At 47.3% G+C, this 27,912-nt stretch overlaps 1 protein-coding gene across 4 annotated transcripts in view; it reads right to left on the reverse strand.

Moving 5' to 3' along the window:
• CREB1 (cAMP responsive element binding protein 1) overlaps window positions 1-27,912 on the reverse strand; it is a 342,075-nt gene that overhangs the window by 196,229 nt on the left and 117,934 nt on the right. For all 4 annotated transcript variants that reach the window (XM_069225968.1, XM_069225967.1, XM_069225970.1 and 1 more), the window contains one exon: window positions 20,852-20,952. In XM_069225968.1, coding sequence (XP_069082069.1) covers window positions 20,852-20,952 — 101 coding nt within the window. The remainder of the gene's footprint in view (window positions 1-20,851; window positions 20,953-27,912) is intronic.

Raw genomic sequence — 27,912 nt, forward strand, 5'->3', positions numbered from 1 at the left:
GCAACTGTTCACATCCACATAAGAATGCATTTCTACCTGAACACGAATAGCTGACTGCCATAGTAGGATATGTTTGGAAAATAGTGCAGTACATTTTTAGTCCTTCTCCCTCCTGACTGTCATTCAGAACTAGCCATGGCCAGGATTCCACCGAATGAGACTAAAAAACTTGTTTTCTTTTTTCAGCATCATACTTATTGTTCTTGGTTATGTTAGGATTATGTAGTGAGGTACAAGGCCCAACCTCTGTTGGTTCTTTTTGGTTTCCTCTTCTTGGGTTTTCTTTATCAGTGCCTTTACGTTTTTTTAATCCAAAGTCTAACAGACTTTGATAAGACATAACTGCCAGTCAAAAGTACAAAGTGATCAAGTCTGAGACTATACCCGATTCAGTTTTGAAATCACTGTCCAGAAATTTTGAGCTATTTATGGAAAAAAGCTTTTCACATAGGAGACTGCACTAAATCTTTATACAGTTTTTCTCCTACACTTTTCCAAAGTCTTTGAGAACAAGGGTTGAGTCTGCCTGCTGCCATGAACCTCTAAGCTGCTACTATGGTTCGTAGTGATTCTGTTTCATGACAAGTTGTGAACGCAAAGAAATTTGGCGTTACGGCGGCTGCACTCTAGACCTAGAAGCCAAGAAGAGATGTACATTAAGGATTTATGTTTTGGGACAGTACAAGCTTACAGAAAGGCAATTTAAATCTACCATCCATTTAACCATTAACCCCACCCTACCATAAACATTAGAAATTATGTGTAATTGCCTCTAAAGTAAGATGGATGAAATAAAGAAATTAACTGAAGGAAAGAAGGAAATAAAAAAGTAAATAAGGCAAAAAGAAAGGAAAGAAAAAAAATTAAAAAGTAAATAAGAAAGAAAAGAAAGGAAACGGGGAAAAGGAAAGAAAAGGGAAAGCCAAAAACGAAAGAAGGAAGGCAAAAAGGAAAGACGATAGATGGAAGAAAAGCGGATACTTAGTATAAAAAATATTGGCTACGAACAACCAAATTGCACCCCACCTAACATTAAATAAAAGTGCTGCAAATTAAACACCATAACATTTGTTTTTTCCTGGGCAAGGTTTTTCAAAGAACCACTGGTCGGAGAATGACATGAAATAGCAGAAGTCCACTTCAAAGGGACTTTGTAATAACGTTGGAAGGAGATAGGAATTGATAAAGCTGAAATGTGCAACACTGGTATTAAAGGGAACTTCCTTGCAGATTGTGAAAGAGAAAAATCCAGCCACTCAAAGTAACCCACTGCCCCATGCTGTGCGCGCTTGTAGTTGGCGGAAGCAAAATGGGAATGACACAACAACAGACCAATGGGTAAAAATAGGTGGTCAAAAGCCCCATTAAGTAAGTATATTATACATACTATTTTAGTAAAATCAAAAGATCTTCGCTAGAACCAGACCTACAAAACAGTGATGCAACTGCATGTTATTTCACTTACCCATGCATGCTTGTACATGTATCCAAATGCATATGAGCGGAATGACGCCAGTGCTATTTTTTTTCTTCTCATTTACTGATCTGAGAAAGATCTCACTTTTCTGACCTACTGGCTTTGCCAGTGCTTTTTGCTGATGCTAAGCAGCATCAGTGAAAAGGTTTAGGACGAAGCTGTGTAGCATTGTGAAAATAAGAGACGAAAACTAACAGGCCTGACAATCAGACCATTTCCTAGGCTCACACATGTATGAATATGTATGCTTTGAATGAAGAAATATAAATGCACGTGCCTATGGAATGAGTGGGCACATTTTCCAAAAATATTTATTTACTGATCAAAAATGGACACCATTTGTCTTGCCTACAAACAGATAGAAGCCTGTTTTATGGCAGGCTCCTATAAATGGAAGTCAGTAGGCACTTTGGGAATGTATTTAGAGTTGGTTTGGAGTATCAGTTTGTCCTTCACGAACTGGAGAAAGGGTTTTCCGATGGTGAATGCCTGAATCTCTCTCACTTTCCTAGTGGATGTGAGAACCAAGAGTAGTGCTGTCTTCCATGAAATATAGTTTAAATCTGCTCTATGTATTGGCTCAAAAGGAGGCAACATCACCTGACTGAAGACTGTATTGAGCTCCCATGGAATGGGAAGTTGTCGAAGAGGTGGAAAAGCTCTGAAGAGACCTTTCTTAAACTGTTTAATGATCCTTTGAGAAAACAAAGTAAACTTTAAACTCCTAAATCTGAAGACTGCAAGCAAATAAACCCTGACTGAATAATATTTAAGACTACTTTTGGCCAAAGTTGACAAATATAGCTGGACCTGTGAAGGTTTTATTTGAAGCAGATGATGACTATTATTTCTGCACCAGACACAGAAAAACTTTAGTCTTGTTGGTAGCTGGAACATGAGCCTGAGCCAGAATCTGTTTACACTCTTGTGGTAGATGAAAATTAGTTACTTACCTGTAACTTTGGTTCTCAAGTATTGGTATTTTTTTTTATAGATTCTCATGCTTGAATCATTCTCCGTCATCGAAGTGGAAGTCCCACGGTAACATAAAATATCAGTATAAAGAAATGTTACACATAAAACAATGTTAACATGCATTTACTTTTACAGTTTATTGTCATCATTTGAAAAGACCATAAGTCCAGCCAATCAGACGACAGCACCCAATAAAAACCCTCGCCACAGAAGGTCCTGTCTCTCAGATTTTCTACTGCATGTCGTGTGAAGGGAGTCTCCCTAAGCGCTGCTCAGTTTTTGATTCATTACAGCTTTTCAGTGATACAAATGTCTGATACTTCAAGGAAAGGACTCTTTAGATCCTGCAAATCATGTGGGGGAAAAAGAGATTACATATGGATGACACACATAAGGACTGCCTCAATGAGACTTCTGTTATGGCTCCAAAAGGTCAAGTCACAAAAAAAAAAAAAAACACATCTTCAGCTGAAGAGCGTTAAGTCTCGCAAGAGAGAAAGGTCCCACGACCAGAGGATCTCTGAGGAAGGCAGGAAGGCCCAAAAGACCTTCCATCATGAGCCTCTGGAAGATTCTAGGAAAAAGGAGAAAACCTCAAAATTATTCCCAAAATCTACTTCTGAGTCTACTACTCCAACTACTAAATCCTCAGACCATTCACATACATCTTCATGTGAACCGTTGATGACGAGACATTCACACTGATTGACTGCTTTCCAGCAATAGTCTTTGACATTCTCTGTAACTTTCAAACGCTTTCTGTCGATGGAAAGGCTTTCCCCACCTAAGTGTCTAGTATACGATGATTTCTCCCTGCTCAAAGTGTGACCTAATCTCTGGAAGACACTAAAGCACGCATTCGTAGTAGCCTTTTCTTTTTCTCTGAATGGCGCTTTGACTAAGCAGTCATCCAGGTGTTGGAACAGCTGGTGACCTTCTCTCCTGAGAAAGGTGGCACCTGGAGCGAGTCATTTGGTTAGTATTCTCTGTGCTGATTTCAGCCGAAAAGGGAGCGCCTTGAACTGGTAGTGCTGAACTGCTACTGAGAATCAAATTTATTTCCTGTGTTTTCAATTAATGTTTATGTGTAAGCATCCCAAAGGTCCATGGAGGTCAAAAAATCCGTTTTGTGCATTATCAGAAGGACTTCTTGCAGAGTAAGCATCCACAATGACTGTTTCTTTAGAAACTTGATTAGCTCTCTGAGATGCAATAGCAGCCTTCACTGGCCTGTCTTCTTTTTTGTTTGGAAGAACCTCAAATAGAAACCTTGATTCCTTTACGATTTGGGGACAATTTTGATGGCTTCTTTGGAAAGGTGCATGAGAATTTCCAAATGCAGCACTTTCAAATGGAGATGCTGCTTTCTTGGTGGGCAAACTGGGAAGGGGGGGGTTTGGGGTGGGTCCCTGAATGTACTCCAACATATGGACTAACTGAAAAATGTGACTTGGCTTTTTTCCATAAGGGAGCAAAAAAGTGAAATTCCGCAATTCATCCCGCTCCCAAAGCGCCCCCCTCCCCCTAAAGGAGTCAGGCTCTCTTTTGATTATCACTCGTTCATACTTGTGAGGTACATCTCTTTCTTCTTGAAGCACTCCCATAAGTTTGCCTTTGATTTTGATTAAAGGAATATGCTTGGTCATATGCAGACTGTCTTTGAGAATGATAATGGCATACTCCTGTTGACACACATACTCACTGTACTCACTGTAAGACTCCTCTTCGTCCATTGCGTGCTCTTCAAAGTCTGAGACATATCTGACATTCAGTTGCGTTGGACTGTGAGCTGTCAGTGAGGGATGATCACTAGCCTTTTTTCCTGGTCTGACTACAATAATTGTACTGGAGGCACATCTGTGACTCTCAAAGGTGAAAATACATTTCCTCCAATGCTTCCTAATGAGTTTGTGGTTCCCAACGGTGATGCAGTTGACAATATGGTTATCATGGTCAACAGTATGGATGGCGTCGTTGACGGTCTCCTTGCAGTCATTAGAATGCTCGTTGTCAACGTGTAGGAGGCTGGCCTGGCTCATAGTGGGTACCTTGTGGTACTTACACCTTGTGCCAGGTCCAGTTATCCCTTATTAGTAGAATAGAGGTGTTTCTAGCAGCTTAGGCTGTTAGAGGTAGCTATGTCAAAGCAGCTTAGGCTGAACTAGGAGACATGCAAAGCTCCTACTATACCACTTATATCATATAGCACAATATGGATAAGTCACTTTCCTGTAAATCCTAGTTCTCTTCCAGGGGTATCCTCCTCAAAGTCATAAACATTGAATATTCCCGCCTTTGTGCGGGGACCCCGGAGCATATATAAAATACACACATATAAAGTATGAAATATGCACAAAAACCATCAAACATATATATAGCATTTTTAGTAGACAAATTTTCATACTAAACTCGTATATACATGTGTAAAACAGCAATGCAGGCTATAATCATAAACAGGCTAAAATGCTTTATTTCTATGGTTTTTTTTTTTTTTTTTAATTCTTTACAAAATGACAATAAGAGAAAAAATATTTCAACCAAAGCCCCAAAACTGGGCCTAGGGAAATAAGCAGTAGTAATCATCAGAGAAACAGAGAAAAAACTACATTGAAAAACAATGGAGCATTCTTAGCCAATAGGCTGCATGCAGGTTAACACAGGAGAACCATTAAAACTTTGGCACCGTGCCTTTAAGACCCTGAGCACTTCCAGTATCCCACCATGCCTCAGGGGTGAAGGAGAGGTGACAGTTGGTTCACAGTTAGGTCAGTTCTTTTTTCCGGCTTCTTCTGAGAGGATCCTGGAGCACTGAGCTCTCAATTTTTCTGAGTTTTTCTTAGAAAATACTTTAGAAAAGCGTTTTTTCCTACTTTACTCGACATCTAACATCATTGTCTGAGTCTGGAAGTTTTTTCCTGACTGAAAAATGCCTTCACTTTTTGTGAAATGCCCTTCCTGTGGGAAGAAGAAGGCCCAGTCAGATCCACACACTCTCTGCATTGTGTGCTTGCCTCAGAGTCACTACCCTGACACTTGCAAACACTGCAAGAACATGTCAAAGAGGACTCTGAAGGACAGGGAGAAGATCAGGCTTCATGGGCTTCACGAGAGGCAGAAAACATCATCCTCTTCGCTTCCCAGGCAGCCAACAAGCCACTCTCAGGAGAGACAGGCTAGATCGACGTCAGCATGTAGGAAGATACCTGTTTGTTCCCCGTCGACGTCGTCGCTGCCACCATCTCACCGCCATAGATCGCCGTCGACGGCGACCCGACCGACGTCGAAGGATACGGCGTCGAGGGAACATGGCCACCGCAGGGATAGATCTCCGTCGACGGCAACCTGCCGATCGACTTCGAGCCATCACCGGTGTGCCCATTCGCCGCCGAAGGCCTCGCACCCTTCGACGTCAAGACACTCAACGTCGAGACACTCAACGTCGAGACAGGAACAACCGGCGGCGCTCCCTTCGACGTCATTACGGCTGTCGACGTCGACACAGGTTTTACCTGTCTTGCAGGGAGCAGAGCATCGGCTTTCGCCAGCAGATAAGACCACTCCACCATCGTCGGGGCATGTCTCACCCATCAATTTGTCACCAAGATGGTTGGAGAGCCTTAAAAGACCAACGGCCTCCCCGGACTCGCAGTATTCAAGGATGTACTCTCCTACTGCCTCTCTCCTGAGAACACCATCACCGACAGTGCGGGCAGGACGGGCTCGTTCTGCTTCTCGCCAGACGACCACGAGGCCTGGGAGCTCTGCTACAGCATCGCGCAGGTCACGTTCCCAGCGACGATCTAGGTCACGATCAAGACACAGAAGGTCGCCCTCTTGGTCATCGTCAGGGTCATCCGTCGGACGATACTCCCCCACCTTAACAGATTCTCCACCAGCTAGGGTTTCACCGGTGGACAACATCACTACTTTTAATGAGGTGCTTGTCAGGGGAGCACAGAAGCTAAACATAGCGGTTCCAGATATGTAGTTTTTTCTCTTTTTCTCTGATGATTACTACTGCTTATTTCCCTAAGCCCAGTTTTGGGGCTTTGGTTGAAATATTTTTTCTCTTATTGTAATTTTGTAAAGAATTTAAAAAAAACAAAAAAAAAACTCCATAGAAATAAAGCATTTTAGCCTGTTTATGATTATAGCCTGCATTGCTGTTTTAGACATGTATATATGAGTTTAGTATGAAAATTTGTCTACTAAAAATGCTATATATATTTTTCGTGCATATTTCATACTTTATATGTGTGTATTTTATATATGCTCCGGGGTCCCCGCACAAAGGCGGGAATATTCAATGTTTATGACTATTGATGAGGATCCCCTGGAAGAGAACATAAGAAAACACAATACTCAGGGTTACTAAAAATAAAGGTACTTTATTTTAGTGACAATATGCCAAACGTATCTCAGAGGATACCCTCACTTAGGAGGTAAGTAATATACACAAATTATATGTACACAAACCCAAAACAGGTAAGTAACAGTAAGAAAAGTAGTGCAAACAATGTAGAATCACAATAGGATGCAATAGGTAGACATAGGCCTAGGGGCAACACAAACCATATACTCCAAAAGTGGAATGCGAATCACAAATGGACCCCAGGCCTATGGGAGATTGTAGAGACTCGCTGGGACTGTGAGAAAACAGTAAGGGTGTCCAAAATACCCCACCCCAAGACCCTGAAAAGTAGGAGTAAAGTTACCCTACTACCCCAAAAAGACAGAATAGTTGTGATAGGGGATTCTGCAAGAACCACAACTGCTACCAAAACACTGAAAACTAATTCCTGGACCGGAGGACCTGTAAAAGAAGGGGACCAAGTCCAAGAGTCACGCAAGTGTCCGGGAGGCAGGAGCCCACTAAACCCCGGATGAAGGTGCAAAAGGGCTGCCTCCGGGTGGAAGAAGCCGAAGATTCTGCAACAACGGATGGTGCTAGGAACTACCCCTTTGGTGAGAAGATGTCCCACGGCGTGCTGGAGGTTGCAGAAGTGTTTCCACGCAGACTTACCGCAAACAAGCCTTGCTAGCTGCAAGAGTCGCAGTTGATGATTTTGGGTGCTGCTGGGGCCCAGGAAGGACCAGGATGTCGCCCCTTGGAGGAGGAGACAGAGGGGGGCGCTCAGCAACTCAGAGAGCCCCCACAGAAGCAGACAGCACGCGCATAAGTACCAGAAGAGGCACTTAGAAGATCTAAGGCAGCGGTCGACTCAGAGTCCCAAAGGAGGGTTCCACGACGTCGGAGTCCAACTCAGCGAGTTGGGCAATGCAGGACGGAGTGCTGGGGACCCAGGCTAGGCTATGCACAAAGGAAGTCCTGGAAAAGTGCACAGAAGCCGGAGCAGCTGTAAATCACGCAGTACACAGGTTTGCTGTGTGGCGTGGGGAGGCAAGGACTTACCTCCACCAAATTTGGACAGAAGGGCCACTGGACTGTGGGAGACACTTGGACCCAGCTCCTGTGTTTCAGGGACCACGCTTGTCAAGATGAGAGGGGACCCAGAGGACTGGTGATGCAGAAATGGGGTACCTGCGTTGGCAGGGGGAAGATTCCGTCGGCCCACGGGAGATTTCTTCTTGGCTTCCAGTGCAGGGTGAAGGCAGACAGCCCTCAGAGCATGCACGACCTGGAAACAGTCGAGAAAGCCGGCAGGATTAGGTGCTACAATGTTGCTGGTAGTCGTCTTGCTACTTTGTTGCAGTTTTGCAGGCATCCTGGAGCAGTCAGCGGTCGATCCTTTGGTAGAAGGTGAAGAGGGAGATGCAGAGGAACTCTGGTGAGCTCTTGCATTCGTTATCTGAAGAATTCCCCAAAGCAGAGACCCTAAATGGCCAGAAAAGGAGGTTTGGCTACCAAGTTAGGAGGATTGGCTACCAAGAGAGGTAAGAGCCTATCAGAAGGAGCCTCTGATGTCACCGACAGGCACTGGCCACTCAGAGCAGTCCAGTGTGCCCCCAACACCTTTGTTTCCAAGATGGCAGAGGTCTGGGACACAATGGAGGAGCTCTGGGCACCTCCCCCGGGAGGTACTGGTCAGGAGGGTGGTCACTCCCCTTTCCTTTGTCCAGTTTTGCGCCAGAGCAGGGCTGGGGGATCCCTGAACCGGTGTAGACTGGCTTATGCAGAGATGAGCACCATCTGTGCCCATCAAAGCATTTCTAGAGGCTGGGAGAGGCTACTCCTCCCCAGCCCTTCACACCTATTTCCTAGGGGAGAGGAAATCCTTTGTTCTGCCTTCCTGGGCCAGGGCTGCCTGGACCCCAGGAGGGCAGAAACCTGTATGAGGGGTTGGCAGCAGCAGCAGCTGCAGTGGAGACCCCGGAAAGGCAGTTTTGGCAGTACCCGGGTTCTCTGCTAGAGACCCGGGGATCATGGAACTGTTCCCCCCAATACCATTCTGGTATTGGGGGGACAATTCCATGATCTTAGACATGTTACATGGCCATGTTCGGAGTTACCATTGTGACGCTATACATATGTAGTGCACGTGTGTAATGGTGTCCCCGCACTCACAAAGTCCGGGGAATTTGCTTGTTGCGATGTGGGGGCACCTTGGCTAGTGCCAGGGTACCCACACACTAAGTAACTTTGCACCCAACCTTCACCAGGTGAAGGTTAGACATATAGGTGACTTATAAGTTACTTATGTGCAGTGGTAAATAGACGTTATTTCACTCAGGCTGCAGTGGCAGGCCTGTGTAAGAATTGTCAGAGCTCCCTATGGGTGGCAAAAGAAATGCTGCAGCCCATAGGGATCTCCTGGAACCCCAATACCCTGGGTACCTAAGTACCATATACCAGGGAATTATATGGGTGTACCAGTATGCCAATGTGAATTAGTAAATTTAGTCACTAGCCTGTTAGTGACAAATTTGGAAAGCAGAGAGAGCATAACCACTGAGGTTCTGGTTAGCAGAGCCTCAGTGAGACAGTTAGTCACCACACAGGGAACACATACAGGGCACATACTATGAGCACTGGGGCCCTGCCCAGTGACACAAGGACTAAAACAACATACATAATGTGAAACATGGGGGTTACATGCCAGGCAAGATGGTACTTTCCTACACAACTCTCCCCCCCCCCCCCAACCCCCCAAACGAAGGACAGTAAGACTAGCCATGACCTGATGAGCCTTCATTGTCTAAGTGGAAATATCTGGAGAGTCCATCTGCATTGGAGTGGGTACTCCCAGGTCTATGTTCCACTGTACAGTCCATTCCCTGTAGAGATATGGACCACCTCAACAATTTAGGGTTTTCACCTTTCATTTGTTTTAGCCAAAGTAGAGGTTTGTGGTCTGTCTGAACAAAAATGAGTGCCAAACAGGTATGGCCTCAACATTTTCAGTGCCCAGGCCACAGCAAAGGCCTCCCTCTCTATGGCAGACCAACACTTTTCTCTAGGGGTCAACTGTCTGCTGATAAAAGCAACTGGTTGATCCTTGCCCTCAGAATTCAGTTGTGATAAGACTGCCACTACCCCTAATTCAGTTGCATCAGTTTGAACAATTAATTTCTTGGAGTAACATGGGCTTTTTAGGACAGGTGCAGAGCACATGGCCTGTTTGTGCTCCTCAAAAGCTTTCTGACAGCTAGCTGTCCATAATACCTTTTTAGGCATTTTCTTACTTGTGAGATCTTTAAGAGGGGCTGCTATGGAGCCTTAGTTTTCAATGAATCTCATGTAATACCCTGTGAGGCCTAAAAAGGCTCTCACCTGGGTCTGAGCTGTAGGGGGAACCCAATCCATGATTGTCTGGATTTTCCCCAATCTGTTTTCCACCTACCAGGTGTCCCAGAAAAACCACCTTACCCTGCCCTATCTGGCACTTTGAGGCCTTGTTAGTGAGGCCTGACTTTTGCAGGGCCTCCAAAACTTTCCAAAGGTGGACCAGGTGCTCCTCCCAGGTTGAGCTAAAGACAGCAATATCATCAAGATATGCTGCACTGAAAGCCTCCAACCCTTGCAGGACTGTGTTCACCAACCTCTGAAAAGTGGCAGGTGCATTTTTCAAACCAAAGGGCATCACTGTAAATTGGTAGTGCCCTCCTGTAAGAAAATGCCTCCTTGGCATGGTTACCCCCTGACTTTTTGCCTTTGCTGATGCTAAGTTTTGATTTAAAAGTGTGCTGAGGCCTACTAACCAGACCCCAGCACCAGTGTTCTTTCACCTAAAATGTACTTTTATTAACACAATTGGCACACCCTGGCATCCAGGTAAGCCCCTTGTAACTGGTACCCCTGGTACCCAGGGCCCTGATGACAGGGAAGGTCTCTAAGGGCTGCAGCATGCCTTACGCCACCCTAGGGACCCCTCACTCAGCACAGACACACTGCTTGCTAGGGCACCCTCACACTGCCTGTGAAATAGATAAGACACCCCTCTAGCAGGCCTTAAAGCCCTAAGGCAGGGTGCACTATACCACAGGTGAGGGCATAGGTGCATGAGCACTATGCCCCTACAGTGTCTAAGCAAAACCTTAGACATTGTAAGTGCAGGGTAGCCATAAGAGTATATGGTCTGGGAGTCTGTCATACACGAACTCCACAGCTCCATAATGGCTACACTGAATACTGGGAAGTTTGGTATCAAACTTCTCAGAATAATAAACCCACACTGATGCCAGTGTTGGATTTATTAAAAAATGCACACCGAAGGCATCTTAGAGATGCCCCCTGTACTTTACCTAATAGTTCAGTGCAGGACTGACTGGTCTGTGCCAGCCTCCTGCTGAGAGACGAGTTTCTGACCCCATGTGGTGAGAGCTTTTGTGCTCTCTGACGACAGAAATAAAGCCTGCTCTGGGTGGAGATGCTTCACACCTCCCCCTGCAGGAACTATAACACCTAGCAGTGAGCCTCAAAGGCTCAGGCTTTGTGTTACAATGCCCCAGGGCACTCCAGCTAGTAGAGATGCCCGCCCCCTGGACACAGCCCCCACTTTTGGCGGCAAGTCCAGGGGAGATAATGAGAAAAACAAGGAGGAGTCACCCACCAGTCAGGACAGCCCCTAAGGTGTCCTGAGCTGAGGTGACCCCTCCGGGAGGAGGCACAAAGAGGGTGTAGCCACCCTCAAGGACAGTAGCCGTTGGCTACTGCCCTCCCAGACCTAAACACACCCCTAAATTCAGTATTTAGGGGCTCCCCAGAACCTAGGAAACGAGATTCCTGCAACCTGAAGACGAAGAAGGACTGCTGACCTGAAAGCCCTGCAGAGAAGACGGAGACACCAACTGCTTTGGCCCCAGCCCTAACAGCCTGTCTCCCCACTTCAAGAAAAACTGCAACAGCGACGCGTCCCCCAGGGTCCAGCGACCTCTGAAGCCTCAGAGGACTACCCTGCATCTAAAAGGACCAAGAACTCCTGAGGACAGCGGCTCTGCTCCAAAGAAGAAACAACTCTGCAACAAAGAAACAAACTTTAAAAGGACTGCACGTTTCCCGCCAGAAGCGTGAGACTTTCCACTCTGCACCCGACGCCCCCGGCTCGACCTGCGGAGAAACAACACTACAGGGAGGACTCCCCGGCGACTGCGACACTGTGAGTAGCCAGAGTTGACCCCCCTGCAGAGGGAATCCAGAGGCTTCCCCTGACCACGACTGCCTGCTTCTAAGAACCGGACGCCTGGTAAAGACACTGCACCCGCACCCCCAGGACCTGAAGGATCCGACCTCCAGTGCAGAAGCAACCCCCAGGTGGCCCTCTCCCTTGCCCAGGTGGTGGCTACCCCACAATTCTTACACAGGCCTGCCACTGCAGCCTGAGTGAAATAACGTCCACGTTATTTCACAGCCATTTACCACTGCACATAAGTAACCTATAAGTCACCTATATGTCTAACCTTCACCTAGTGAAGGTTGGTTGCAAAGTTACTTAGTGTGTGGGCACCCTGGCACTAGCCAAGGTGCCCCCACATCGTTCAGGGCAAATTCCCCAGACTTTGTGAGTGCGGAGACACCATTACACGCGTGCACTATACATAGGTCACTACCTATGTATAGCGTCACAATGGTAACTCCTAACATGGCCATGTAACATGTCTAAGATCATGGAATTGTCACCCCAATACCATTCTCGTATTGGGGGTGACAATTCCATGATCCCCCGGGTCTCTAGCACAGAACCATGGTACTGCCAAACTGCCTTTCCGGGGTCTCCACTGCAGCTGCTGCTGCTGCCAACCCCTCAGACAGGTTTATGCCCTCCTGGGGTCCAGGCAGCCCTGGCCCAGGAAGGCAGAACAAAGGATTTCCTCTGAGAGAGGGTGTTACACCCTCTCTCTTTGGAAATAGGTGTGAAGGGCTGGGGAGGAGTAGCCTCCCCCAGCCTCTGGAAATGCTTTGATGGGCACAGATGGTGCCCATCTCTGCATAAGCCAGTCTACACCGGTTCAGGGATCCCCCAACCCTGCTCTAGCGCGAAACTGGACAAAGGAAAGGGGAGTGACCACTCCCCTGACCAGTACCTCCCAGGGGAGGTGCCCAGAGCTCCTCCAGTGTGTCCCAGACCTCTGCCATCTTGGAAACAGAGGTGTTGGGGGCACACTGGACTGCTCGGAGTGGCCAGTGCCAGCCAGTGACGTCAGAGGCTCCTTCTGATAGGCTCTTACCTGTCTTGGTAGGCAATCCTCCTTTTCTTGCTATTTAGGGTCTCTGCTTTGGGGAATTCTTCAGATAACGAATGCAAGAGCTCACCAGAGTTCCTCTGCATCTACCTTCTACCAAAGGATCGACTGCTGACTGCTCCAGAACGCATACAAAACCGCAACAAAGTAGCAAGACGACTACCAGCAACATTGTAGCGCCTAATCCTGCCGGCTTTCTCGACTGTTTCCAGGTGGTGCATGCTCTGGGGGTAGCCTGCCTTCACCCTGCACCAGAAGCTCCGAAGAAATCTCCTGTGGGTCGACTGAATCTTCCCCCTGCTAACGCAGGCACAAAAAGACTTCATCACTGGTCCTCTGGGTCCCCTCTCATCCTGACGAGCCTGGTCCCTGGAACACAGCAACTCTGTCCAAGTGACTCCCACAGTCCAGTGACTCTTCAGTCCAAGTTTGGTGGAGGTAAGTCCTTACCTCCCCATGCTAGACTGCAAAGCTGTGTACTGCGTGATTTGCAGCTGCTCTGGCTCCTGTGCACTCTTCCAGGATTTCCTTCGTGCACAGCCTAGCCTGGGTCCCCAGCACTCCGTCCTGCAGTGCACATCCTTCTGAGTTGTCCTCCGACGTCATGGGACCCCCTTTAGTAACTTTGCTTGGACTCCGGTTCACTCTTCTTCCAAGTGCCTGTTGGGGTACTTCTGCGGGTGCTGCCTGCTTCTGTGAGGGCTCTCTGAGTTGCTGAGCGCCCCCTCTGTCTCCTCCTCCAAAAGGAGACTTCCTGGTCCTCAGCAGCCCCCAAAAACCTCTACCGCAACCCTTGCAACTAGCAAGGCTTGTTTTCGGTATTTCTGCGTGTGAACACATCTGCAAGCTTCATCGCGACGTGGGACATCTGTCTTCCAAAGGATAAGTTCCTAGTCCTCTTCTTTCTTGCAGAACTCCAAGCTCAACCGGAGGCAGCTTCCTTGCACCTTCATCCGGGGTTTCCTGGGCTCCTGCCCCCCCTGGACACTGTTGCGACTATTGGACTTGGTCCCCTTGCCTTGCAGGTCCTCAGGTCCGGAAATCCGCTGTCAGTGCACTGCTGGTGTTTGTTCTTCCTGCAGAATCCCCCTATCACGACTACTGTGCTCTCTGGGGGTAGTAGGTGCATTTTACTGCTCCCGCACCCCCCAGGACCTGAAGGATCCGACCTCCAGTGCAGAAGTAAATTTAGTCAGTAGCCTGTTAGTGACAAATTTGGAAAGCAGAGAGAGCATAACACTGAGGTTCTGGTTAGCAGAGCCTCAGTGAGACAGTTAGTCACTGTAAGGAAATGCCTCCTTTGCATGGTTACCCCCTGACTTTTTGCCTTTGCTGATGCTAAGTTTTGATTTGAAAGTGTGCTGAGGCCTGCTAACCAGGCCCCAGCACCAGTGTTCTTTCCCTAACCTGTACTTTTGTTTCCACAATTGGCACACCCTGGCATCCAGGTACGTCCCTTGTAACTGGTACCCCTGGTACCAAGGGCCCTGATGCCAGGGAGGGTCTCTAAGGGCTGCAGCATAACCTATGCCACCCTGGGGACCCCTCACTCAGCACAGACACACTGCTTGCCAGCTTGTGTGTGCTGGTGAGGACAAAACAAGTAAGTCGACATGGCACTCCCCTCAGGGTGCCATGCCAACCTCACACTGCCTATGCAGTATAGATAAGTCACCTCTCTAGCAGGCCTTACAGCCCTATGGCAGGGTGCACTATACCATAGGTGAGGGCACCAGTGCATGAGCACTGTGCCCCTACAGTGTCTAGGCAAAACCTTAGACGTTGTAAGTGCAGGGTAGCCATAAGAGTATATGGTCTGGGAGTCTGTCATACACAAACTCCACAGCACCATAATGGCCACACTGAAAACTGGGAAGTTTGGTATCAAACTTCTCAGCACAATAAATGCACACTGATGCCAGTGTAAATTTTATTGTAACATACACCCCAGAGGGCACCTTAGAGGTGCCCCCTGAAACCTTAACCAACTACCCTTGTAGGCTGACTGGTTTTAGCAGCCTGCCACACTCGAGACATGTTGCTGGCCACATGGGGAGAGTGCCTTTGTCACTCTGTGGCTAGTAACAAAGCCTGTACTGGGTGGAGATGCTTATCACCTCCCCCTTGCAGGAGCTGTAACACCTGGCGGTGAGCCTCAAAGGCTCACCCCCTTTGTTACAGCACCCCAGGGCATTCCAGCTAGTGGAGTTGCCCGCCCCCTCCGGCCACGGCCCCACTTTTGGCGGCAAGGCCGGAGGAGATAATGAGAAAAACAAGGAGAAGTCACCAGCCAGTCAGGACAGCCCCTAAGGCAACCTGAGCTGAGGTGACTCTGACTTTTAGAAATCCTCCATCTTGCAGATGGAGGATTCCCCCAATAGGGATAGGAATGTGACCCCCCTACCCTTGGGAGGAGGCACAAAGAGGGTGTAGCCACCCTCAGGGCTAGTAGCCATTGGCTACTGCCCTCCCAGACCTAAACACACCCCTAAATTCTGTATTTAGGGGCTCCCCAGAACCTAGGAACTCAGATTCCTGCAACCTAAGAAGAAGAGGCCTGCTAAGCTGAAAAACCCTGCAGAGAAGACGGAGACACCAACTGCTTTGGCCCCAGCTCTACCGGCCTGTCTCCCCACTTCTAAAGACACTGCTCCAGCGACGCTTTCCCCAGGGACCAGCAACCTCTGAATCCTCAGAGGACTGCCCTGCGCTAGAAGGACCAAGAACTCCCGAGGACAGCGGCTCTGTTCACCCAAGACTGCAACTTTGTTACAAAGCAGCAACTTTAAAACAACTTGCGTTTCCCGCCGGAAGCGTGAGACTTGCTACTCTGCACCCGACGCCCCCGGCTCGACTTGTGGAGAACAATCACTTCAGGGAGGACTTCCCGGCGACTGCGAGACCGTGAGTAGCCAGAATTGCCCCCCCTGAGCCCCCACAGCGACGCCTGCAGAGGGAATCCCGAGGCTCCCCCTGACCGCGACTGCCTGTTCCTCAGATCCCGACGCCTGGTAAAGACTCTGCACCTGCAGCCCCCAGGACCTGAAGGATCCGAACTCCAGTGCAGGAGTGACCCCCAGGAGGCCCTCTCCCTTGCCCAGGTGGTGGCTACCCCGAGGAGCCCCCCCCTTGCCTGCATCGCTGAAGAGACCCTTTGGTCTCCCATTGATTCCTATTGCAAACCCAACGCATGTTTGCACACTGCACCCGGCCGCCCCGTGCTGCTGAGGGTGTACTTTCTGTGCTGACTTGTGTCCCCCCCGGTGCCCTACAAAACCCCCCTGGTCTGCCCTCCGAAGACGCGGGTACTTACCTGCTGGCAGACTGGAACCGGGGCACCCCCTTCTCCATTGAAGCCTATGCGTTTTGGGCACCACTTTGACCTCTGCACCTGACCGGCCCTGAGCTGCTGGTGTGGTAACTTTGGGGTTGCTCTGAACCCCCAACGGTGGGCTACCTTGGACCCACACTTGAACCCCGTAGGTGGTTTACTTACCTGCAAAAACTAACAAACTCTTACTCCCCAGGAACTGTTGAAAATTGCAGTGTCTAGTTTTAAAATAGCTATATGTGATTTATGTGAAAACTGTATATGCTATTTTGCTAATTCAAAGTTCCTAAAGTACCTACCTGCAATACCTTTCATTTGAAGTATTACATGTAAATCTTGAACCTGTGGTTCTTAAAATAAACTAAGAAAATATATTTTTCTATACAAAAACCTATTGGCCTGGAATTGTCTCTAAGTGTGTGTTCCTCATTTATTGCTTGTGTGTGTACAACAAATGCTAAACACTACTCCTTTGATAAGCCTACTGCTCGACCGCACTACCACAAAATAGAGCATTAGTATTATCTCTTTTTGCCACTATCTTAACTCTAAGGGGAACCCTTGGACTCTGTGCATACTATTCCTTACTTTGAAATAGTGCATACAGAGCCAACTTCCTACAGTCACCACACAGGGAACACATACAGGGCACATACTATGAGCACTGGGGCCCTGCCTGGCAGGGTCCCAGTGACACAAGGACTAAAACAACATACATACAGTGAAATATGGGGGTAACATGCCAGGCAAGATGGTACTTTCCTATAGGCACCACACAGGGAACACCTATAGGCCACAAACATATGAGCACTGGGGTCCTGGCTAGCAGGATCCCAGTGACACAAACACACTGACAACATAGGGTCTTCACTATGAGCACTGGGCCCTGGCTAGCAGGATCCCAGTGAGACAGTAAAAACACCCTGACACAATCAGAAACAGGCCAAAAGTGGGGGTAACAAGGCTAGAAAGAGGCTACCTTCCTACACAACGGTGTGGACACAATGCTTGCCGTCGACGACAGTATCTTCGTCATCTACAACGGTAGTGAAGTTTTTGAAGACTTTTTTTTTTGTCACAGGTGAGTCTCTGCAGGTGGTTGCAAGAGCTGTACCAAATAGATCATGCTAAGAAAACTGTAAAAGCCTCCTCTTCTGGTCATCAGTGTAAACCTTCTTGCTGTCACAGATAAAACCTCTCCATGTCAGCTATGGTGACAGTTGTGACATTTGCTTGTCAGAAAGGGCTGGTTTAAATCCAGGTCAGACAAAAATGGAAACAATTTCAGGTTCACTGAAAGGTTAGAGCAGAGATCTGACAGGGGGACCCCCTCACACACAATGTGCAGGACAGATTTGAACTATAGTGGCCTCTAGAAGGAGTAGGAGTGCTTAAGCTTCCACCTCATCTAGCTGAAATTTGGGTTCTTTCAAATGAGGTGATTGTGTTAATAAATATACTATGTTGTTTCCCGCCTATGGGCTTTTAAAATTATATACTCTATGCTAAGGGTCTATAACCTTTTGTATAGTAAGATCTTTTATTCAGCGAAAATAATTGTGAGCTTCTAATATTAATAGTGTTGTAACAGTGACCACGTCAGACAAAAAAGTATCAGTGGCCACTGTAGGAAGCTGGCCTAGTGTGTGGGTGGACACCTACGTTGTTACACCTTATACTGGGTCCAGGCAACCCTGATTAGATAGTTTTACAGTGTCTAGACAGCCAGGGCTCTCTAGGGTAATTGTAGTGGGCAGGCAGGACGCATCTAGAAGGCATTTAAATCACTTGCAATACCACAGTAGTCACACAGTAACTTATCACATACGAAAAGAACCGCACAGTGTTGCAAAAATAAAAGGTACTTTATTACAGGCACACCAAATTAGACTACCATTGGTATACCGCCCTCTGGAGGTATGAACACACACAATATACACGAGTAAGTACTGTGGAAAAGCATCAATTAGCAAGGGCCCTATAGGGGGCCAAACCATATACTAAAAAATGGAATGCAAAAGGGTGTGGCTGGGCCCCCTTCCCCCCAACCACAGTGTATGGAGTAGTTATCCAAGGGCTGGGGAAGAGTGGAAACCCAAAATCAAGTACCTAGAAGATTCCCAGAGACCGGGTGCAGAGAGGTAAGTTACACGGTCATCACATAGGCTAACATGGGGATGTCAGGATTGGAGAAATGCAGAAATAGGACCAGGTCGGTGGAACCCAAGGGCGGATTCTGGACGAGGAGGACCTGGAAAAGAAGGGGACAGACTTCAGTCCACACAGGAGTGGGGCAGGAAGCAATGCCCACCCTTCTGTAGCTGAAGACCTGAGTTGTCAGTGAAGAATGAAGTCCAGTTGCGGGGTCCAGGAGCTGCAGAGGAGTCCCTGAAGTAGACTACGAACTGTCCCACGAAGGTCGTCGGTTTGCAGGCGGGTCAGTGGCCTGGAGGACCACCAACAAGTTAGGCAAATGCAGAAGAGTTGTTGGAGGTTTTGCAGAGCTGTGGTGGACCAGCAAGGTCCTTGGGACTTGACCCTTGGAGGGGAGTCCGAACAGACCCACAGGATGCAGGAGAGCCAGAAGAAGTAGTCAGAACCCCCACAGGCAACCCACTGGCAGCAGGCACAGTAAGTTGCAGTGAGGACCAATTAGCACACCAGAAGAGGAGCCCCACATCGCTGGAGCTGCAGAGAGGAGACTGTCCTTGCAGAGGTAGAGGGCTGGGGACTGGAGCGATTTGGAGCCTGAAGATCCCTCGGAGTAGGAGCCAACAAGCCTTGGTTAGTGCAACAGTTGCAGTGCACTGGGTTCTGTCCCAGTGGCAGAGACAAGGGCTCAGCGTCTCCGACTTTGGACAGAAGACGGAGGAGGTGGCGCGGGGAGGCTTCCACTCCGTAGCCCAGTAACACCTATTTATAAAGGTGAGAAGGTTGCACCCTTCTCTTCCCGGAAATCTTTTGTTCTGCTGTCCCCTGCTCGAGCTGGTCAAGCAGCAGGAGGGCAGAATTGTGTCTGGGGAGCTGCAGCAGCACAGGCTGCTCGCAGACCCTGAAAAACTGGTAGCAGCAGAAATGGGGGATCCTCCAAGGAATCCCCAGGTTGCATGGAATCTTGCCACCAATATAGGATTCCGTATCAGGGTATGATTTCGTCATGTATGATACCAAACATGCCTAGGTTTGGAGTTACCATTATGTAGCCTGATCACCAGTGGCCAGTACATAGATAAAATGGCTTACCCGCAATTACAAAGTCCTCGGAATTGGAACTGGAGTTCGTAGGGGCACCTCTGCACATGCAGAGGTGTCCCCACACACAGGGACCCGCACCCTGCCCTTTGGGCTGAAAGGGCCTACATTAGGGGTGACGTACAGTGACCTGGTGTAGTGACCAGCAGTGAATGGGTGCATGCACCATTTCAAGCAGGCTGCACCCATGGGTGGCATAATATATGCTGCAGCCCATGGGAGACCCCATGGTGTTCCAATGCCCTGGGTACCCAAGTATCTTCTACGAGGGACTAATGGGGTACACCAATATGCCAACTGTGGGGTGAATGAAGTACCAAAACAACCACATTTGGAGGAGAGAGCACAATCACTGGGGTCCTGGATAGCAGGAACCCAGTGAAAACAGTCTAAACACACTGACATCAAGCAAAACGTGGAGGTAACCATGCCAGAAAGTGGGGGCTTTCCTACAGCCACCACATCCAAGATTACCAGCAGCGATCACCTCAGGCCTTGTCAATTTTGAAACCTTATAGGTAGGTAATACATGCCAGCCACAGCTGAAGTGCTCTTGGCAGAAACGTAATCATATTAGTAATTATTCTGTCCACATGATCAAAAATCAGCTTCAAATATTTCTGGAAATTAATTCCAAACATCAGCTTGTGAGTTATGAAAATACATACATTTTAGTTTTGGAATACACGGTTGTGTCATACATATGTGAATTCAACCAGGCAAAATGTTCCAGCTTGGTAGGCTGGGGTGCTCATAGGAAAGCTACTGACAGGTATCTTGAAAGGTACTGGTAGCTCACAAGTAACTCATTGGAGAAGCCTGCTATATAGATTTACACAGTATACTGCTATTTTATGTACAGGGGACTTCCAATCTGCTGACGGGGAATGATTTAAGCATGTGAATATATAAAGACTGAATGTTGGAAAATAAGACATCTATACTGAGGCTCTTGTTATAATGCCCTTAGTCTAAAGAGCTGTGCCTGCTTAAAATCTGAAACAGAACTGGAAGCACATTCCATTTAATTTCTCGAGTAAACCATAAACACCCTCAAACTCCCTTCCCCCATTGTCTCTGTGAGCACCAAAGCAAGTTGGGCACATTCACATTCAGAATTTGACTGCGCATCTATTGGTTTTCAGCTACGTGGTTCATTTGTGATGTCCCAGTACCTGTAAGAAGGCCTTCTGGAGAGTATTTCTCTGCGTTTCTGGGAATCTGTGACACTGTCCACGGACTCCTGTGAATCTTCACTCTCTGCAATAGTGGAAATCTGGTTGTAAGGTAAACAATGAGAAGATGATTACAAGAATCAACACTTTAGAATTTATATAAAGCAAGAAGATTTTTTAACTTTACGTAAGTACAGCATATTCTTATCTTTAGTTTGACTGAAATAGTCGTTCAATTACTTAGAGCAACACAAGTACTGACACGTCTCTTGAGAAATTGGGACAGGAAATGCTGAAAAACCCAAGCAGGAGTGTGGCATCATGTACTTCCCCCATTGTGAGCTATGCTGTGGGAAAACTGCCTTTTAGTAGGGACATACAAGCAGTAAAATCACCCAACTGCCAAACTCAATACTCACTTTTTGAGAGAAATATTAGGCAGATGGATGAAACTGGGAGGGAGTTAGGAGTAATCCCACAGACAGTGCTGCTCAGTCTGGGTATTAACTAGTACAATTGAAGATTTTCTACTGCATTTACTACTCACATACCCCAACAGCCAGTAGCACACTGCATGTGTGAAGGGATGTGGGCAAGAAAGTACATCCCTCCACACTATCAAGCAATGGCCCTAAGCAAAGATCGTTTGGGATAAGAAATAAGGTACTTACCTGTAACTGTAGTTCTCCAGTATTGGAACTTTTATAGATTCACATGCTTGAATTCTTCCCCGTCGTCGAGATGGGAGTCCCCAGTGTGATACAGAAGCTATGCTCAACTGCATATAAACACTACATGCATTAGAAACATAACACAGTCATTTTGTAAAAAAAGGACAAAACTCTAGAAACAACCAATCAGGTAACACCACCCTCTAGAACCCTCCTGTGAGGAGCTGCCTTAGATTTTCCAAGCATCAGTGCTGTAATATAGTTACTACTGAGAGAATGAAGGTGAGCTCCCTAGAGGAGGCGTAAGTTTCCAATACTGGAGAACTACAGTTACAGGTAAGTAGCTTATTTCTTACTCCAGTACTGGAACTTTCATAGATTCACATGCTTGAATCAGAATAGCAAGCAGTGAGTAGCACATTTTCTGTGTGTACAATAAGCACATACTGTTATTTAAGAGACAGCATGAACAGTTCTTACAGCTTTTGTTTTTAGTTTAGAGTCTGGAGAATTAAAAGTTATTACGTTATAGAAAATGTGACATGAAACAGTACAAGCGGATGGAGGGAACAACAAATGGCTCACCTTTATTGGAACAGATGTCTAAGGACTGCTTGCCCAACCGCTGTACCTTGGAGTGGCTCTGTGTCCAGGAAATAGTGCTGTGTGAAAGTATGTGCTGTCTTCCACGTTGCAGCTTGACAGATGTCCACTATCGATACACCCAAGAACAATGCACAGGACGTGGATACGGCTCTGGTGGAATGTGCACGCACCTTAGTATCTAATGGTTGACCAGCTGTCTGATGGCAAAAGACGACTGCATTTTTAATCCATTGAGAAACAGTCTGTTTAATTACAGGGTATCCTTTTCTCGGGCACTAAAGGCTATGAACAGCTGGTTTGTTCTTCTAAAGGAATTTGTCCTGTCCAAATAAAACTTGATGCATCTCTTTAGATCAAGTGAAAGAAAGGATCTCTCTGCAGCAGTCTGGGGCTTTGAGAAGAATGACTTCAGTGCTACAGGTTCATTAATATGAAAGTCCGAAGGCACCTTTGGGATCAATTTAGGATTGGTGCATAGAATAACTCTGTCGTCTTAGAATTGTAAGAAGGGTTCCTGTATTGTAAAAGCCTGGTTTTCACTGATCCTATGTGTGGAAGTAAGGGTGAGGAGGAGTGCCACCTTCCAGGTGAGGTACTTGATGTCTGCCTTAGGTATGGCTTCGAAGGGCACTTTCATGAGCTGGCCTAAGACCGTGTTAAATTGCCACCATGCTGGAGGAGGGGCTGTCACAGGAGGAAAGGATTTCAAGAATTGTTTTATCAGCCTTTGCAAACACAGAGATTGTTTCTCAGACATTCTCCTATATCAAGAAATAGCTGTTAGATGAACTTTGATAGACGCATGGGCAAGCCCTGAGTGTGCTAGCTGTAACAAGTATGGTAAGACTTTTACCGGGGCAGAGGAGAGAGGGTGTATATTCATTGACTTGCACCACAAACAAAATTGTTTACACTTTAGGCGGTATGTTTTATTTATTTGTGCTATCCGCCCGTGCTTTAGCAAGGATGTCCTTGCAATCCATTGGTATGTCTAAGCGGCTGAATTCGTTGAATTCAGGAGCCATGCCGATAAGCTCAAAGATTTGGGATCACTGTGTCTTATTTGTCTCTGACTTATGGTGACCAAATCTGGAATTGGCTTTATCGTAATGGGCGAACATGAAGATAGTAGCAGTAACTCCGTGTACCAAGGTTGACGTGGCCATGCTGGAGCTATTAGAATTATCTGGCAGGGTTCTGATTTGATTTTACGGATTACTCTTGGGAGGAGGGGAATTGGAGGAAAGGCGTATGCATAAATCCCTGACCATGTGATCTAAAAGGCATCCCCCCACAAGCCTTGTTGGTGATGCCAACTTGCGTAGTATCGGCATTTGACCTTCTGGGAGGTTGCGAAAAGATCCAGGTTCGGTTTGCCCCACTGGGAGAAAATTCCATCAAGTGTCCTCTGGTCCAATTCCTACTCCTGAGGAGCTGGCTTTAACCTGCTTAGCAAATCTGCAATGGTATTTTGAAGCCCTGAAACGTGCTCCACTGTTATGTGCACTGAGTGTTGAATGCACCAACTCCAAATGGTTTGTGCTTCTCGGGACAGTCGGTGCGAGTGCGTTCCTCCTTGTTTGTTGAGATAGTGCGTGTGGTGGTATTGTTCATCATGACAAGTACTGCTGATCCCCAAATTCTTGGGAGGAAGGCTTGCAATGCAATATATAGTGCTCTCAGTTCGAGAAGGTTAACATGAAAAGTGTGGTGAGAGGAAGGCCACTTGCAGCTTACTCAAAGGTCCTGCAGACATGCGCCCCATCCTTTCATTGACGTGCCTGTTACAGTTAGCGGAGGAACCTGAGGTAAGAAGTGTAGTCCTCTTGAAACGTTTTTGGTAACTGTTCACCATTCGAGAGAAGCTATCATGAGTGGAGTTATCTTGATTATGTCTTCGAAGGATCCCTGCGTTTGTTTCCATTGCTTGTCCAGCTTCTCTTGAATTGGACGCATATGAAGGCAACAATGGGGAATGAGGTTTACACAAAATGACATCATCCCTAGTAATTATTTGTAGCGTCGAACTGAAAGACTTTCTTCTTTGAATTTGTTTTGCTAGGAAGATTAGTTTCTCCTGTCTGTCCAGTGTTGGGTAGGCTTTGGTTTGTTCTGTGTCTAATATAGCGCCCAGAAAGGCTATCTTTATCGAAGATTGGATTAGTGGCTTCTCCTGGTTGAGAGTGAGGCCCAAGTCCTTGAAAAGGACTAAGGTCGCCTTGACGAACCTGCGTACTGAATGGAAGTCGGGAGCTTTTACTAGCCAGTCGTCCAGATATGGAGAAATTTGGTGCCGCTTGCATCTCAGGTAGGCTGCGACCAGAGGCAGACATTTGGTAAAGATCTGCGGTGTGGACTTGAGTCCAAAGGGAAGAATCTTGAATTGAAAGTGCCTGCCGGCTACCATGAATCTCAGGAAGTTTCTGAGTCTTGGCTGAATGGGAATATGGAAGTAGGTGTCTTGAAGATCCAGGAAAGCCACATAGTCTGCTCAGTTTAGAAGCTGCAGGATGTCTTGCAATGTGACCATACGGATTGTTTGCCTTTTCAGGTATTTGTTTAGCTTCTGTAAAGCTAAGATTGGCCTCCACAAATGAGATTTTTTCAGAATCAGGAAGAAGCTGGAGTAGAAGCCTCTCCCCCTCCGGGAATAGGGTATAACTTCTATTGTTCCTTTGCTCTACATGGTCTCCACTTCTGAGTTGAGCAGACGCAGATGTCTTTATTGAACCTGGGGTGGTGGCGTCATTGGGGGTATCTGAATGAACTCTAGGAGGTAGACGAATTGTATTACACCCAGTACCCATATGTCCTTGGTTATTTGACGCCAATGATGAAAATGGTATTTCAACATTCTCTGAAAAGTTGAAGGGGAAGAATGAGAGGTAGCCGGTGCTTGAAGACAGTCATTGCCTATTGGTGGCTTCTCTAGATTGCTTTCCAGGCTTTCCTCTGTGAGATGTTCTGCTGTAAGCCGCTGGGGTCGGCTGCCTTTGCTGATATTGGGGCTTGGCCGTGTGAAAGGTGGAGTACGATGGAAATCTGTACTGTTGGTATGCAGAGTGCCCAACGATCTGGCGGTCTCAGTGTCTGACTTTATGGTTTGCAGTGCGTCATCAACATGCTTCCCAATTAGCGCCTCTCCATCATAGGAAAGATCTAAAATCTTTTTTGGACCTCAGGTCAGAAGTTAGTGGCTTTGAGCCACCCCTGACGCCTCAAAACTGCTGATTCAGCTAGCAGTCTAAAGCCCATTGCTGCAATGTCAAGTGCACAGTCAATTTCCGCAGAGGAAAGTTATCACTCCATGAGCACCTTTTTGGTATCAATCTTGGTACTCTCCGGAAGTTCTTCCAAACACTGAGTTATGTCCGCCCACAGTTGCCTATCGTATCTGCCAAGGAGCACTAGAGAATTGGCAGCTCGCACCACAATGGGGGACATTGATGAAAAACGCTTCCCGATGTTATCAAGGTGCCTCCCTTCCTTATCTGGTGGCAAAGTTAACGGTGTAGAAGGATTCCTGAAGCGCCGCTGCACCGCCTGTGAGATGATGGAATCCAGTTTTGGATGGCCCATTGGGCAGGCAGGAGCGTCATCCGTTGACTTGTACTTCTTATCTAACTTAGGTAACACTGCAGGTACTGTTGCAGGGTTACGCATTATTTTCAAACCCTGACTCCAAACGTGGTCAATTATTGGAATAGCCTTGACCGTTTTCCTGAGAGGTTCTTTGAACTTGTACAGGAAACCGTCCTGCTGAGTCGCAGGCATCGGTAAATCAAATCGCATGGCCGCCCTTTCCAGCAGGTTGTGAAAGCCACTGATATCCTCAGGAGGAGATTGCACTATACGTGTTACAGGAGAGGCAGATGCTGGAATTATATACTCATCTCATTCATCTTGATGGATTTCACCCTCCTCCCCTTCTTCGTCCTAAGTGGTTTGCACTTGCGCAGGTACAGATGGGGGGAGGTTCGTGAGCGAGGAGGAGTTAAAACCTGCAGCTGCTGAAACTGCTGAGGGGTTGATGATATGGTGGGAATCGTTGGTTGCTGCACAGATGTAGGTATTGGTGGAAAACGTTCCCTGTAATCTGCCAACATTGCTTGCAAGTCCGACACTAAGTCAGAAGGTAGACATACCAGCCCTTGATGTTGCTGCTGTTGTGGCTGACCATAATCTGGCTGGTAATAGTAAGAATCATCATCCGAGTATTCCTTGCATTTGACCCGTAATTGTGAAGGACTTCTGGCCACCCCATAAAGTCCATCATCCTCAGAGTCATCTTCATCCAAAAGTTGTGAAGGTAACATTCTAGGGACCTTAGTTGGAAACATAAGGGATGGGGTCAAATGATGCTTTGTAATCTTCTTTAGCCCAATCTGCTCTGCCGACGAGAAAAGAGACAATGTAGACGGTCTCTGTCTCTTTGTAGGTGTTTCCTTGATCGTCAACGAGAGGTGAGTTGTCGTCCTCAGCGGCGTAGACAAGCTGATCATCGAAGGAGGCGTCATCGACTGAAGTGTCCTCGACAGAGGTGCCGGCGATGGTGGAAGCCTCATCGGTGGAGCGGTCGACGAGTGTTCTGTTGACGGAAGTGTCGACAGGAGGATCGTCGATGATGTAAGCATAGTTGACGGAGGTTGTAGTCGCAGTGACAAAATGGGGCGCACCGTCGACGAGGATAAGACCAAAGAGGACTCTGTTGAATCTGCCGACGGCATAGATATGGTGATGGCGGTAGATGTCATCATTGATGTGTGAGTTGTCGATAAAGATACCGTTGATGATGGTGCCGTCGACAGTGCAGAGGCAGGCTTTTTGAAAGAATGTTTTATCCGCAAGGCGGCGTTGGGGGCTCAGGTTTTCTTTTTTTTTTTTAAGAGGGAATCTGACCCCTTAGATTTCTGACTGTGACAAATGCTTCCTTAACGGGCTACAAATATTTGAGGAACCCTCAGATTATTTTTTTAGGCACCTTTCTAGGAGGTTCGTCAGTGGCCGTCGATTCCTCAGCATGTCTCTTGTCAGGTGTCTTGGTGACAGACATTGAAGATAAGGCACCTTCATCATCATCAGAGACCGGATTGTCTCTATATTTTAACATTTGCAGCCAAAGGAGAAGACAACGCTCTCTGTCCTTTAGAGTCTTGATTGAAAATGTCCTACATACCTTATAGTCTCTGGTTTTATGGTTAGGATAGAAAGAGTATATGCAGTCTGTAAGTAAGTGCCTCCTTGGCATGGTTACCCCCTGACTTTTTGCCTTTGCTGATGCTATGTTTTGAATTGAAAGTGTGCTGAGGCCTGCTAACCAGGCCCCAGCACCAGTGTTCTTTCCCTAACCTGTACTTTTGATTCCACAATTGGCACACCCTGGCATCCAGATAAGTCCCTTGTAACTGGTACCCCTGGTACCAAGGGCCCTGATGCCAGGGAAGGTCTCTAAGGGCTGCAGCATATCTTATGCCACCCTAGGGACCCCTCACTCAGCACAGACACACTGCTTGCCAGCTTGTGTGTGCTGGTGAGAACAAAACGAGTAAGTCGACATGGCACTCCCCTCAGGGTGCCATGCCAACCTCACACTGCCTATGCAGTATAGATAAGTCACCCCTCTAGCAGGCCTTACAGCCCTAAGGCAGGGTGCACTATACCATAGGTGAGGGCACCAGTGCATGAGCACTGTGCCCCTACAGTGTCTAAGCCAAACATTAGACATTGTAAGTGCAGGGTAGCCATAAGAGTATATGGTCTGGGAGTCTGTCAAACACGGACTCC

The sequence above is a fragment of the Pleurodeles waltl genome, chromosome 3_1 (genome assembly GCF_031143425.1).
Source record: "Pleurodeles waltl isolate 20211129_DDA chromosome 3_1, aPleWal1.hap1.20221129, whole genome shotgun sequence".
NCBI lineage: Eukaryota > Metazoa > Chordata > Amphibia > Caudata > Salamandridae > Pleurodeles > Pleurodeles waltl.